General features: G+C 38.5%; 1 protein-coding gene across 6 annotated transcripts in view; it reads left to right on the top strand.

Annotated features, from left to right (window-relative positions):
* enox2 (ecto-NOX disulfide-thiol exchanger 2) overlaps nt 1-16,540 on the top strand; it is a 918,217-nt gene that overhangs the window by 545,779 nt on the left and 355,898 nt on the right. For all 6 annotated transcript variants that reach the window (XM_039765983.1, XM_039765987.1, XM_039765986.1 and 3 more), the window contains one exon: nt 1,543-1,686. In XM_039765983.1, the coding sequence (XP_039621917.1) occupies nt 1,543-1,686 (144 nt within the window). The remainder of the gene's footprint in view (nt 1-1,542; nt 1,687-16,540) is intronic.

Below are 16,540 nucleotides of genomic sequence, written 5' to 3'. Positions count from 1 at the left end.
TGATGAGTGTTAAAATTCATGTTTTGCAGACCTGAAATGTATAACATTTCATGTTCAAAACACATAAAATATGCCTATTTTATGGCTGACTTTGAAAATTATATAAATTTGCTGATCATTTGTTTCATGTGCTTATATTACACACTATACTGTGAGATAAAGTAAGAAATCATAAATGTTCAGAAAGGAAACATCTCAGTTGGCCTTATGTCAAGTTAGTTTTATATTTAAAATCAAACAGGAGAGCCTCTCCATTTTTCTACAATTAGATTTGACTCTGTTCCTATGGAGATACATGAAATTATTGTAGGTTTAAAATGTCCTGAGGTAAAACATTTATTTTATTAATTTAAATTTAAATGAAATTTTGGCTCCTCCATTTAATATGTAGAGAACATATTATTTGACCGTGCAGTTGCACTTCTAATGCTGTTTAGTAAATCCCTACATTGCTGAATATATGTAGACATTGCAGCAGGACTTATTTAGCTTAGTTTAAAAGCTTCTCTCTGTCCCCAGCCTCTGAACTACAGCTCCCGACTCCTTCAGTAGACACTGCTCATCACATTTTGACTCTGTTTTCATAATGGTTAACTGCTAATCTGTTACATCTCTTGGGCACAACAGTGCTGTGTATGAAAACAGTAAGGAACAGTATAAATGTGGGCACTACTAAACAGTACCGGCACTGCTAGTGTTACTTTTCCTTGAATTATTTGTAAGTTAGAAATGTGGATTTATCATTTCTTTTTGATTTCACAGACCTCCAAAATGACATTTCTTTGTTGTTGTTGCCACACACTTTGATGTTGTTTGGGTTAATGATTCATATAAAGTACCCCCATGGATTTTACTTACATTACTTTGCAAACTAACTGTTTCAGTTGTGAACAGACCGATCTCAGATCTCTCACCGTCATCTGAGAATAGTGTGTAGAAGTTGATAGAAGCGTTGTCACCAAGCTGACACATGTTTTATTTAAGAAGTTAATATGACAAACTTTAACCAGCTCTTTTTTCTTTTATTTTTCCATGTTTCAAGCATAACATCAGAGTCTTGTTCAATGTAGTTGTCAACTCATAACTGATGATAAAGCTATGGACGTCAAGTCATTTTTCTTGTTTTTTATAGTGCGCATTTTTTTTTTGTGTGTGTTATTGTGTACATATTTTTAGGTACATTCACTACTGTTAGTTATCTTTCTTATGATAAGTTGTGTCTCGTTCAGTTAGCTGCTAGCATCCGAGGTTTACACACCGCAGAATGAGCAACTATGTTGTTTTCATGTAGAAGGCAAACATCCTTAATGTTTAGCTGCTTGCTGACTGAACAAGTTTGTAATGTAATAAAGTAAAATTAATTATTTATATTTTATCAAACTGCATGGTCCCAGGTTAAAGTCAGGCATATTCAAAGATAAAAGTCCTAAATAATATTACTTTTTTATTTGTTTTGATTTTGGAAAACACCACTGGTAATGATTATGATGTCAGAGATAACAAAAAGCTAATTTTCTGTATGTATGTCTTTCTTTACACTAGGCTTGAACACGCTTCCTTTTGATCCTGCAAGTAATAACGAGCCTCTTCAGTTTAGCAACACAAATGGACCTCTTGTTACTGATTGCATTGCAGAGAATGGTGCCGACAACACCAAAAAAAGAAAGCGCTCTAGTCTGCCTCCAGGTAAGGATGTGAAGATTGTACAGTTGAAACAAATCAAAGTTGATATGAAATTTTAAAGTAGTGATTGTTACGCCTTTTAACTGTATAAGAAAGTAGAGATGCTTTAACTACTACATTTGCACTGAAGAATTTGTAAATTACTATTTTCAAGTAATCACAGTAAAGCAAAGTTGTGGCAGTGATTGAAACCAAATCTAGTTTGATATGATCTCTTTAGTTCCAGAATAAGTGAAATCTTCCCTTGTCCATTATAGACAAAGTACCTGAGAGACACAGAAGTCGAGTCTGATTCTTCTAACACTCTTCGCACAAATACTTAAAAGTGTTTCTTATCTGACCTCTTGATAGCTCATCATAAGTAAGCCTGAGTAGCTGCCTGTTTATGTTTACTAGCAATGCTCATGTATCCTATTATACCTAGGAATTTGTATGTGTATGAGTATTGAGCCAGCCAGCAAATTCTGCTGTCTTGTTTTTGTAGGAAAGAGCGGTTGATTGATCAGTTAATTAATGATCAGTTTTGCCTTCAGCAATGCTGGTAATTATTTAGCACAATTAACAAGACATCCACAAAGGAGGGCGTCAAATTAATGTAGGCTGAGTGAGGGACCTTTGTTTTAGTTTCCAGCAGTGACACCAGAAGATCTGTACAATTTATGAACAAGATTCATAAACCAGTGAATGTCTACATTAAACTCTTTCACTTTCTCAGTTTTGATCCCAATGTGGTGATAGACTTACTTTCAGCAAATAACTCAAGCAGTTTTTTTTGGAACAAACAAAAAAATACAAATTTTTTATAACATAAGGATAATAGAAGATGGATAAATGAAAATGTATATGTATGTGTTGTGACGGACAGCCGGGTCATATGCCCGGCAGGGACGCCCTTGCTGCTTATGTTCTGGGGGAGCCACCATGGGCACTCCAGTACCTCCCCCGGGATGCTTGGTGGCAGCCTCCATGGCTGACGTTGATTCCCCAACCACCCGCAGGGCTCCATGGGAGATGGAGTCCTCCACAGACTGGTTGGGGGCTCGGATGGCCGCTAGGGGGAGCTGCATGGACTCAGCAGCCTGGCTGGACAAATCTTCAGCCCCACCCGGAGGTGCAATTAGGACCAGGTGGTCAAGCACCTGGAACACTTCTGGGTGGGTTATAAAAAGGGCCAGCCACCACCACTCAAAGAGCCAGAGTTGGGAGGAAGGAGACAAAGCTTGAGAAGGAGTGGTGGTAAAGGAAGGAAGGTGGTGTTGCTGTGAGTTGGACTGGTGGTTTGTGGGACTGTGTATTGCCTGTGGGTCACGGGGAAGACGTGAGCCCACGGGTGAAGAAAAATAAAGGTCTTGTACCTGTTATACGTGTCTCTGTGTCCATCTGTGTCAGGTCCGGCGCCTATATAGCGCCTTTTTACAGTGTGTATATATATATATATATATATATATATCTTACAATCATAGCATTTGTAGTCTGAGTCCCGATCTGATTGTATGGGTGGTTACCTACCAGGTAACGCATGTGGTTGGTCTGCCAGTTGAGAAACATCCGCCACAGGCCTACTCAGTTGCGAGAAGCAGATCATAGAATGTTACATAGTTTACTGTCAAATAATGCAAAGAGTACAGTGGGTACGGAAAGTATTCAGACCCCCTTCAATTTTTCACTCTTTGTTATATTGCAGCCATTTGCTAAAATCATTTAAATTAATTTTTTCCCTCATTAATGTACACACAGCATCCCATATTGACAGACAAAAAAAAGAATTTTTGAAATTGTTGCAGATTTATTAAAAAGGAAAAACTGAAATATCACATGGTCCTAAGTATTCAGACCCTTTACTGTGACACTCATATATTTAACTCAGGTGCTTTCCATTTCTTCTGATCATCCTTGAGATCACCTTCATTTGAGTCCAGCTGTGTTTGATTATACTGATTGGACTTGATTAGGAAAGCCACACACCTGTCTATATAAGACCTTACAGTTCACAATGCATGTCAGAGCAAATGAGAATCATGAGGTCAAAGGAACTGCCTGAAGACCTGAGACAGAATTATGGCAAGGCACAGATCTGGCCAAGGTTACAAAACAATTTCTGCTGCACTTAAGGTTCCCAAGAGCACAGTGGCCTCCATAATCCTTAAATGGAAGACGTTTGGGACGACCAGAACCCTTTCTAGAGCTGGCCGTCCGGCCAAGCTGAGCTACTGGGGGAGAAGAGCCTTGGTGAGAGTGGTAAAGAAGAACCCAAAGATCACTTTGGCTGAGCTCCAGAGATGCAATCAGGAGATGGGAGAAAGTTGTACAAAGTCAACCATCACTTCAGCCCTCCACCAGTCAGGGCTTTATGGCAGAGTGGCCTGTCGGAAGCCTCTCCTCAGTGCAAGACACATGACAGCCCGCATTTTGGCCTTAATTCTAAGCGGTATGTGTGGAGACAACCAGGCACTGCTCATCATTTGTCCAATACAGTCCCCACAGTGAAGCATGGCAGTGGCAGCATCATGCTGTGGGGGTGTTTTTCAGCTGCAGGGACAGGACGACTGGTTGCAATCGAGGGAAAGATGAATGTGGCCAAGTACAGGGATATCCTGGACAAAAACCTTCTCCAGAGTGCTAAGGACCTCAGACTGGGCCGAAGGTTTACCTTCCAACAAGGCAATGACCCTAAGCACACAGCTACAGCAATACTTAGGACCATGTGATATTTCAGTTTTTCTTTTTTAATAAATCTGCAACAATTTCAAAAATTCTTTTTTTTTGTCTGTCAATATGGGGTTCTGTGTGTACATTAATGATAGAAAAAATTAATTCAAATGATTTTAGCAAATGGCTGCAATATAACAAAGAGTGAAAAATTGAAGGGGGTCTGAATATCTTCCATACCCACTGTATGTGACACACGTTTCTACCTTATTTCGGCTCATCAGGCATACACACTCCACTGCACCCCTCGTTGGGATCGAACCTTTAAACGTCAGTGTCAGAGGCGAAGCCTCTTTACAATGCGCCCTTGTGTGTGGTTTGTTTATTTAACAGCCTGGAGACTGGAGTAATTACAATCATAGCATTCGTAGTATGAGTCCCGATCTGATTGTATGGGTGGATACCTACCAGGTAACGCATGTGGTTGGTCTGCCAGTCGGCAAACATCCACCATGGACCCTTTCAGTTGCGAGGAGCAGATCATAGAATGTTACATAGTTTACTGTCAAATAATGCAAAGAGTATGCAACACATGTTTTACCGTATATATAGATATAAATATATACACAAACATACATACATATATAAAACACAACTAAGGCACTCACAGGGTGGCATGGGAGTTGATATCTGGAAACGCAGCCCTATTGTGGTCTTTGGATACCGCCAAAAGGTGCAGTGGGCTGGAGGACTTCCCTGTTTTTCAAATGACAAACTTGGACGTGACACTGGTGGCTGTTCCCAGGTTAGATTTAAAAGAAAGCCTGCAGCCTAACTTATTTGAGTCAGTATTGGGAGGCAGCACAGCAACAATCAGGGGGTGGCAGAAGGAGGGTTTATATTTGTGTGTTTTGGCTTGTCCCTTTGTGAAGAAGGTACTGGAGGTGAATAAAAACCTTTTATTTGAGCTGGTAGTGTGTTTGGGCATTATAGTGTGGGTCGTTTGGTGCTCACTGCTGCTCCCTTTTTGTTACTAATGCATATAGTTGCATATACTGTAGATATATAAATGTAACACAGTAACAAACAATACAAAACATAAAATTACGGTAGCTTAGTTGAACTTTGCTTGCTACAGGTGACTTATTAGTTCTGACCTTTCAATTCTTGTGGTCAAGATAGATAAGTCCTTTAGCTAGTTAGTAAACATCTATTGCCTGCACCATGGCGTTAATTTGCTCACAGCTAGACTGCACTGGCTAACTTTTCCCTCACCATCATTCCTTTTATTGCTAGCAATGTTACACCTGCTGGGTATGCTGGTGACCAGATAACCCCCATCAGTAGCAAGGCGAACACATGGCTTTTACATAAATGATCTTCTGCTTGGCCTTTTGCTGTCTTTAGCAAAGTTTGGATTAATGGCACCTCTCATCCAACTCCTGTTGTAGATGGTCTTCCATTTTTCCAGTCCAGCACCTGTTACATTTTCAATTGGAATGGATTGTTTTTTTTTTTATGGCCATAACCTTATAAGCACTGCGTCTCTGATATACAGCAAAATTTGCAGACAGGTTGAGCAGTGAGCTGATAGAGGAAGAAAGGTAATGGATTTTGCAAAGGTTTTTTAAAGGAAGGAATGGAGGCCTTGCCATTAGCTTCTTGAGTGAACATAAGCCCATATGTTTAGTTAGTTAATAATTGGTGCAAAGTTCTGTCCATCAATGTTGGTAGTGTTGAGTGTTGAGTTTTAGTCCTTTATTTGAACTAGAGTGTCCAGCTGGTACATCTAAGATGTGTCTCTGAGTGTGTCTTCTTCCGTGATCAAGCATCTTATCAGATAAGACATGGAGCTTGCATCCTGATGAAGGGCCCCATCATGGAAACTGAGACTCTTTAGCTGGTGTTTGACCCTGGAGTTTTAAGTCAGGTGTTGTACTGTAGCCATAGCAATTAAAACATGATAACAATGTCAGTCTGCACTGCATTGTTCCTTACTGTACTTGTGTCTGGCATGGGCTATCTGCTCTAAACAGTATGGCACCTTGTTCCAGCAGTATATTTCTTGTTGGGATCTTCCTAAGTAACACTTAATACAAATGACTCCTTCATCTTGTTTTTGACTGAGATACTATCAGTTGGGAATAATTGTTTCAGCCTTGGTAAATAGTTTGTCCTTACTCTTTTGTTAGCAGGCCCGTGTCATGCTTGGCAAGTTAGTTGTAGTCAGGGTGTAGCTTTATCGACTCTAACTGCTTTGCAGAAGCATACATTAGACTGAGAGCAGAATAGTCACCTGAATTAAACATGTAGTCATTTCTTCATTACAAGAGCCTGTGATGCATCAACATTATACACAAGGCAGGACTCAATTCTGCGGTACCAATCCACCACAGGACAGACTCACTGAAACACCTGCACTCACTCCAATCCAGGCCAGTCTGGTGTTGATCATGAACATAATGTGCATTTGTTTTGATTGTAAAGATTGTAATGCTCAGAGCACATCTGCTCTTTTTTGTAGTATTGTGCAAGCCTTTTTATTGTAGTGTCTTTCCTGGTGTACATTATTTATACAAATTTCAAATTAACAGTACAGAGTATGCTATGGCAGGAACAAAGGCAACAGGAATGAATTTCTTGGAGTGGACTGGATTCTCAACGCAACCTGGTTCTTGAACTCAAACTCACAACCTATTTTTCGAAATACTGCAGCCTTTTAGTGATGGGGTAATTCCAAGTCCAAAAGTCCTTATAGGACATTGTCATTAGTCAGCTCAACCGTCTGAAAGAAAAAGTAATTCCTTTGACCCTGTCAGTGAAGTTAATTTGTCCTGAGCCATCCAAACACATAACCATTTAGGAATGCCCTTTAGTAACCTATTTAATAATTACACTGTAAGTCTCCATGACAGGAGTCCTTATTCTTTTGCTGAAGGTGCTTTAAGAGCTTTTATTGTTTTTATTTCCTGTATTAATTCTTTCATAGTTCAAATGAAGTCATGTATGTCTTATTATTTTTGGAATGGAAATCAATGCGAAGGATGACAGTACAACAAAAATCAGAAAAAAAGGCTCAGCCCTTTAATATTTAATGTGCTTTAATAATAAATCACATCAAACATTAAATAAGAAAAAAAAAGGGAAAATGACATTCATTGGCAGAGGACTGATGCGTTACACACCAGTTATAAAAAGGATCTTGGCAAGACCATGTCAGTAAATCATCTACCTGTCTGAACTGGAAAGCTGGCCTCAGAAAGAAACAAACCCATATGCAAAAGAAATATTTTCTCAGTCAGGGCGAGTAACACATTTGTATTCAGACTGATTTGTGGTGCTGAATACATGCATACTAGGCAGAAGAATGATGCAATGTAAATCACCTACAAATAAGAATAGATCAGTGCAACTGGGGCCACTTTGCAGCTCGGCAGAGTTATTTTCATGTGAAGTACTGAAAGAAATGTGGTGTATTTTATGCAAATGAACGTCTCTACAGAGACAGAGCACATCTCCTACTTAGAAGTTACAAAAAGATTTTGAGGATTAGATGGAAACCCAAAAAGTTCAGAAATTGTCGAGATGTCGAATTCACTTGTATTTTGTTGTAGTTTTCATTTGTTATTTCAGTGGTTCTGGCCTTTGGGATTTTGTTTTCTGAGCTATTCCTTTCTCCTTAAAGACAGATTAGGGTAAGCCTTTTTTTTTTTTTTTTTGACAAAAAAAACGCTTTTGACTGTCAGGTATTAAAACCTCATAAATGTGACATTATTTGTATACCTTTTATGAGCAACACTTGAAATGTATTATCACAAGTGCAATAAAACATCGACGTGCAGCATTACGCTTTGAGCATCACATGTGGTTGTGCTCTTTGTTGGACTAGAATCGTGTCCAAAGGAAGCTTCTGCATTTCACTAGCTACACATGGCCTTGTAATGAATTTATCAGGCTTAGAAAAGAAATCGTATGAATGTTGTGAGTGCCTGGCTGGTAAGAAGTCAGCACGGGTTGGCCACGGCCAGAGGTAATTCTCAAGGGAAAATTATGAAAGAGAAGGAAAGTCACACTGACAGGAACAGAAGAAGTAGGTTTGCCATAACAGGAATGCATCTGGTCTGTTAAGTGTTGATTTGCCCTCCGTGCATGCTGGGGTCCCAAGAAATATAGGAATACCATACCAATATAGGAAAAAGTGATAGAAGTGTATCTCTTGGGATCCTAGAGGGCAGAATGTTTTAATTGTCTACAAAGAAAGGTCTGGCAGGGCCATAAAACCTTTTGTTTGAGAGCCACTTGTTAACTGTACCTGGGAAATATAAGGTTAGGTTGTCTGTTCTAGAGGCTGAGTCTAGGGATGATTGGCAAGAGGTCAGTCCTCTCCCATCCATTCATTATTGCAGTACATCAACTTTTCCATTATGGGACAGCAACTGAAAAGCTGCTTTGCAGACATGGCCCTTTAAGAGCAACTGAAGGCTAAAAAGTACAGGAAAGACAATGGCTGCTGGAGGAAATACTAGCCCGATAGGGCAGACCTTGACTCCCAACCTGGTCCTGGCCATTGGCCAGCTGTGACTCCACCAAGAGGTTTAAGGGTTTATCATGGCAGTCTAGGGTCAGGTGGAGAGGTACAAAAAATCTATTGGAGGAAGGAGAAGCCCAAGATTGAGAGAGCCAGAAAAGAGAAAGCAAGCACTGGGAATTAAATGTACAGCACGATTTAAAGTTAGAAAGGAAATACTAGTAAAAAGTCAAGCAAAATGACTTGACTTTTCACTACATTCATAATGGCTAACACGGTACCACACCCTTGTACTAAAGGAAATACTATACATTTACTCAGCAGGAAACTATTCAAAAAGTTTAACACCATCTTGAAATAAAACATTTTAAATTAAGAGATGACTATACTCAGTAGTTGTAATCTCTACAGAATGGCCTGCTAACTTGTGATTCCCAAGTATTATTATGATTTATTTTTTTCCCTTTTTTTTTTTTTGTTTGAAGTATGTAAATGGAACCATAGCACTGAATCCAAAGGTATTTTACGGTGGAATCGATTAAATCAGCTGGGTGGTAACTGACACTCAACACAGACCCCCAAAGCAATACATCTTTATAACTTTTCTAATAAAAAACTTAATCATTTTAAGCTTTTAGTATTTATTAAGCTTCTATCAGTTGTTGCAGTTACTACTTCTTCTCCATTAAAAAAAACAAAAAACAAAATTGTAACCTTATTTTAAATTTAAAGTTAATTTTCCTTTCAACAGCTTTTTAAACCCTTAATTGTTACAAACGTGAAACATTTGGAAACACAATGAAACAAATTAAATGTTGTTTTCCATGACCTTTAAAGAAGCCACACATTCATGTGAAGACCATTTTCATCCACTAGACCAGTGATTCTTAACCTTTTTTGAGTCATGGACCCCTTTAAGAATCTGATGAAAGCTATGTACCCCCTTCTCCAGAAATATTCACAGAAACACAACTTTGCATGCAATGAATATAATACATTTTATTTATCAAGATTTGATTGTCTCATACATACATGACAAATACAAAGTATTATCCATCCATCCATTATCCAACCCGCTATATCCTAACTACAGGGTCACGGGGGTCTGCTGGAGCCAATCCCAGCCAACATTGGGTGCAAGGCAGGAAAGAAACCCTGGGCAGGGCACCAGCCCACCGCAGATACAAAGTATTATTAAACTTTAAAGTGAACAATCTATAAAAAACACTCCTCCTTTATGCAAAAAGTAATGGCCACTCATTATAATTATGAAATACAATCCTCTTGTGCAAATTAAAACAGATCTACTACTTTTTCTACTACCATTACTATTACTACTACTACTATTACATCTTCTGTAAATCAACGGTACCGGGCTGTATAGTGAATATAAATGTTCATTTTTATCTGACCCTCACTAACCCCCTAGTGGTCCATGGACCTCAGGTTAAGAACCACTGTACTAGATTTTCCATTAGTCTTAAATATTGGGATGCCTACCATGTGAAATGCCTCAGTTGCAGTTACAACATGCTCTGTCTTATCTGGCCTTACCAAAGAGTTTGCCAGTTTTGCTAAATGGTCTTTCTCTTAACGGTAATCTGGTACTTTGCAGAAGGTGCCTTGATTTGATTTTGACATGTATGCATCGGCTTTACATTCAGTACATTTGGCTTCAAACTTGTTTTGTCCCAGTTAAAAAAAGGACATTTATTTTTTAACTTGCCTAGTCATCCTAATTTACTTTAAAGATTACTTTATTTGGAACATAACGTAAATGACTGATTTGTGAATTCTATAACATGCTCTACTCTTTTTCAAGCTGAAGGCCACTGTCGTCTGACAAATAAGGGTCCACATCTGTATTGGTCTGCGGTGGGCTGGCGCCCTGCCCGGGGTTTGTTTCCTGCCTTGCGCTCTGTGTTTGCTGGGATTGGCTCCAGCAGACCCCCGTGACCCTGTGGTTGGGATATAGCGGGTTGGATAATGGATGGATCTACATTGGTAGACCCAGAGAGAAGGGTATAGGGTCGTTGTTCTTGTCTGTTCATTTGTACTCTTGTCTTTGTCCCTTTCTGTGTTATTTATTTTGTCAATAAAGGGACCAGTTGTCAAACACGCCTTGGCTACCGTAGCATAATTCTGAGTATAGAGGGTCATTGTAAAGAGACCACCCCTTTCTCATCATCTTATAAAAGCAGTGTTTATTTTGTAAATGTTTTATTTTTAGATGACTAATTGTATTTAGGATTTGTTATTGCAGCCATTGAGGTGAAATATAATTTTGCATCTTTTGTGTGTGAAGTGAGCAGCTCAAGTAACAGGTCTGGATTTTCTTAAAGACAAGGAGATTAAGAAAACCAGAACTTGTAAATTACACTGTTGTAAAATCACTTCCATTATGAAGGAATGATTTAGTTAGATGAAATTTGATTTTCAACTAAATCAATGAACCATGAAATGTGTGACTGGTCAAATTGATTTTAATTGCATTTTCTAAAGATTACTGTATTTTCTTCTAAATAAAGCATCACTGTTGTCGTGTTTTGCAGTATATTTTTATTATTTAAGGATACACAAATAAAAAAAGTAATTACCATTTGTCTCTGAGTCAACACTTCAGTCACATGGTTCATTTTAGAACTCGGCTTTCGGAAAGGGTGAAAAATCTGGTGATAGTAAGGTGCTATAAGCCCAATGACTTTTTTAAGCTTCTTTGTGTTTAGTATCTTAAATATAATCACATATTTTAGTAATCCTGGAAAATTAATTCTTTTCCTGTTCTCCTAGAACCTCTCATGGGTAAATAAATACATGCATATGCAATGAGGACGGTGTTTTGATAACTTTGTGTTCATTAGTCAGTTTTACTGAACCATGATTGGATCCTATGTGAACTTTATCTTTGCCCTGCTGGGGCCAAAGCAGCCTGGATATCTGCTTCAACCTCATATGAGTTGTGCTTCTGAAGTTTTATGTACTGTATAGTACTTTCAAAAGTAGCCTTTGCATTCTGTTAAAGTTAAGCTTATATAAGATGGCATTTTGATATTCACAATGGGAGCAGAATACCATGCCTGTGCATAATCAGGATATCCACAGCTAAAATTTCGCCATTCTTTAGCATTCATAGCTAACTCCCATCAGGTGGGGCACTTGAAAACATGGAGGTTTCAGCTAAGATACAGTAAATCTAACGGAGAGATTCATAAAGAGAGACTGACAGGCAGAGAATGAAGAAATGTGGCCAGAAATGAGCAAATGGTCAGTGATTGAATTGGGATAAAATGTCTCAAGTCTACAAGCGGTCAAAAAACAGGAAAAAGGTCTAAAACCAAATGAGACAGCTACAGCTAAGATCCTACTTGCAGAATCAGAATTCAGAAGCACAAGATAAGAAAATAAACGAGGAGTCAGACACAAAGCAAGGATTTGAAAGAGTCAATAAATGAAAAATTAGTGATGGTCAGGTATCTGCCTATGTGCCCCAGCAAAATAAAATAGAAAGCCCTAGAGGCATAGCTAAAGAAAAACAAAACATGGACGGCGAGGTCAAAGGTGTGGCAATGAAAATGTCCCAGAGCCTAGCAGTACACAGAACAGGAGTGGGCAATGTCAGTCCTGGAGGGCCACAGTAGCAGCAGGTTTTTGTTCCAACCCAGATGCCTAATAGAAACCAATGATTGCCAGCCTCAGAGTTTATTTAATTTTATGGCAGGTTAGCCAGCAATGTAATGTTCTTATATCATAGATTTTTTTTCCATTCCAAGGAATTCGTTCAAGAGTTGACGCCTAAAACAGATCATTTTCAGTCTGTCACATTTTTCTCTTAAGTGTTTTATTAAGCCCAACACTGCATGATGAATCCATACATGGTGTAAATGGTAACAAGTTAGATGAAGAACTACTGGCTCCTTTGTCATTTACATCTTATTGCTAATAAGGAGCCATTAAAACAGTACGTGCAGCTGTTTAAGACTGAAATAAGCAATTAAAGGTGGGGAACTTTAACAACTGAGACCACTAAAATGAGGAATCAAAATGTCACTTGAGCAATAAGCGCTTTATCATCAATAATTAACTTCTCATTAAGTATCTGGGTGGGAACAAAAACCTGCAGCCACTGCGGCCCTCCAGGACTGACATTGCCCACCCTTGACGAAGAGGATCAGTGCTTGGACATTTTAATATTTGCTTATGCTTGTGATTTCTGTTTTATACATGCCCTGGTCATGGGTCTTTATTAAGGCATTATCCTCTTTAATAAAATCCCTGTGTGCGTCCAGGTGTCCATGTGTGTGTTTTCTGGTGAAGTGCGCATGCGCGGGGCCGCACGTGTTCAGTCTCTTCCTGTGCATTCCCTGTGCAGAGACAGAGAAAGAGAAACACACACACAGGTGTGTGCATGAGAGAGACACACACACACACAGGCACGTGCGAGAGAGATAGACACACACACACAGGCGCACACGAGAGAGAGAGAGAGAGAGAGAGAGAGAGACACACACACACACACACACACACACAGGCGCGCAGAGAGAGAGAGAGAGAGAGAGAGAGAGAGAGAGAGAGAGACACACACACACACGCAGGCGCGCGTGAGACACACACACACACACACACACACACACACACACACAGGCGCGTGCATTGTTGCAATGTTACTTTTCTTGGTTGTTTATTAAATTATGGATTTTTCAAATGTTCATTTTTTTCCCTGTGCTTAAAACTCATTAAAAAAAGTGTTTTTAGCGAGTGGTTCGTATCGCTATAGCGCAAACTCCTACAGTGTTAGTTTTCTCGGTTGTTCAAGGTTTTCTCAGTGTTATTCAATGTTTTTACATTTAGTTTACAATTACGCTGTGCATTCTATGGTATAATTAACTATATTTGTGCTTAAAAACTTTAAAAAATATATATTTACATACAGTTTGTACAGTCTGGAACGGATTAATTGTATTTACATACAATCCTATGGGGGAAATTACTTCGGTTCACAACCAAATCAGGTTTCGACCAGTGTTTTGGAACGAATTATGGCAGTGAACCGAGGTTCCACTGTATTACTGTCAGAGAAAATTACAGGCATTTTACAGAAATACAAACAAGTATTACTGCGAGAGAAAATTAAAGGAACACAATACAGCACACAATACAGTGACGCATATTACAGCCACATACAAGGTCCCTTGCCATTTAATATAGACTGTTCCTACTAATGTTTATGCACTGCTGTTCTAGCGCCCGTTATTGTAATGGGCTTAATGTCTAGTTTAAAATAATTGTCTATGTATCTTTGACTTCATTTGTAAAAATAGTTCGTTTTGGAGATTTCATTGGTGCAGATGGAAAAGATTGAGATGAGAGTGATCAGGTGGATGCAGAGGAAAAGGAGGCCGGATGCAAAGTTGAGATAAAGGGTTAATATGGGGGCAGTAATCTGTGTTTATTATGCGTTTTGGAAAGCAAGACGAAAATTACTTGGAGTAGATGTTCAGTTTAAAGTTTGACTTAACTAGCTCAAGGAAGACAAGGATTATGAATGACATTCATAGAGGTGATACCCAAGACTGTGAAAAGAAGAGTAGAGAAATTAGAAGGTAAATGGGCAGACTTTGTAGTTCCCCATATAATGAATGTTTAATTTATTATTATGTATAATATAACTGCTGCTTAAAGTTACGTCTTGAATTCAACTCTATAGTCTATTTGTAGTACATAGGTCAGAATATGATTGTAAAGCTCCTGAGAGAAGCATTAGATATTTTTCTGGAGGCAAAAGAAGCATAGACAAAACCTTACAAAATGAAAATACAGTTGTTCAGTTGGAAGAGGCAGCTGTGTGTAGCTCCCACTATGAGAGTATTAAACAATGTTTTGGTCCTTGCTTTTGTTGTTATATGAACTTCTACAACCATTTTGAACAAGTTATTCCTTCCATTTAAGTGTGTTTAGCAGTCAAGCTTTACCTGAGCTCAAGATGATGCCTCCTGCTGTTCTTGCAAACAAACTATATCTTAGTAGAATTAAAATAAAATAGATTGATATGTCATAGTAATAAAAATATGCAGAGTTTTCTCATCAAGAATATGTTCTTTAAAGTTACTTTTGAAGCTAGAAACTTGTTCACATGTTAAATGTAGGCATTTTGTAATGTTATGGAAAACATTAACATGTTCTACTGAGGAAATCAGTTTCCCAGGATGCAGCACAACAGGTTGGTAGATTAAATTGTGATCAAACACGTCACTCCAGCATCTACCTCTAAGTAAGATGGTTTGGTTATGAAGAACATCGATTTAATTAGTATTCATGGTAGAATTCAAACTAATCATGTAGACTCCAAAAACGTAGCACCAGGGCTCCATTCCCCAGTACACAATCTTTTCAATCTTACATTATTTAAATGTTTATATATTGAAAAATTTCATTGCCAGTCTACCAGAGATATTCATTTTCAACTATAAACATAAAATGTTGCTTTATAAATATACAGTATATCAAATTTACAGCTGCAACAGTATCTCTCTGCTCTGCCAGCTTTACCTGTGCTAACAGACTGAGCTGATCTTTAGTAATGCATTAAACATTTTGTAAATTTCACTCATTTCACCAATGCCAGTTAAATCATATTTTGCATTCGTTTTGACTTGGCACACTCACAAGGTTGATCACCACATTTCTTATGGTGAAGAGACATTCAATGAACCTAAACTATGGTGAGATTATAATATGTCAACAAGTCACAATTAATTGGTGAGGTCTTTTAAAATATGAAATAGTGACAGGTGGTATGGGGTGTTGTGAGCAGTGTTGCTGAGTACTGAGTTTGAATCCCATGCTTGGTCACTGTCCATACATAACTGGCACATCCTTTTAATCTAAAGATATTACAGTAAGGCTATTTGGTGGTTTCAAAATGGCCTTGTGTGAATATGTGGGTCTGTGTGATTTGGCCCTGTGAGGGTCTAGCAATGTGTCCTGCTGTGCTCTGCTCACAGTGCTGTTAGGATAGGCTGTAGCCTCCATGACACTGAATTGGATTACACTAGTTGGAGAATGTTCTGTTATTTTATTCAAATTTGTGAGTTATCATTGATCCTCCCTTCTGTGAGATGTATAGATAGACACAATTGAAGAAAACTACATGAAGTAAGTTTGCCTGCTTTCTCATTGTCCTTTTCTCTCACTTTATTTAAAATAACACAAGGAATTGGTGCAGTGTTTTTTTTTTTATTTATTGTCATGGTGTGGAAGGAGATGGAACCTCTGAGGCAACTGAGACTCTTTCTGCACAGTTGTTGGCCATCTATTTGTTGTGAAGAACAGCCATGGGCTGCATTTTTTCTAAGCCTGATAACAGAGCCCCAGAAATGTGCTCACTATGTTAATAGTCTGAGCATGTAAATGAGTCTTGACTCAGAATCAGAACCATAGGCATATCCTTATATGTCACCTGTCGGAGTGCTTTTTTAATGGGAAAGTACTATCTGTAAAAGTTGTACTGGATTAGTTTTCATATATAGCCCCTGGGAGCAACAAAGAAAGCCATGACGTGTGTATTAAAAAACTGGTTAGTCATACCTCTGAACATTTTCTATCTTATTGTGGAAAAAGACTGCCAAGAGTTTTTTGTGTGGTAGAGGGCATGTTGCTTTATCATTTATGGCATATTTGAAG

The sequence above is a fragment of the Polypterus senegalus genome, chromosome 10 (assembly GCF_016835505.1).
Source record: "Polypterus senegalus isolate Bchr_013 chromosome 10, ASM1683550v1, whole genome shotgun sequence".
NCBI lineage: Eukaryota > Metazoa > Chordata > Cladistia > Polypteriformes > Polypteridae > Polypterus > Polypterus senegalus.
This window is presented reverse-complemented; position numbering and strand designations above follow the sequence as displayed.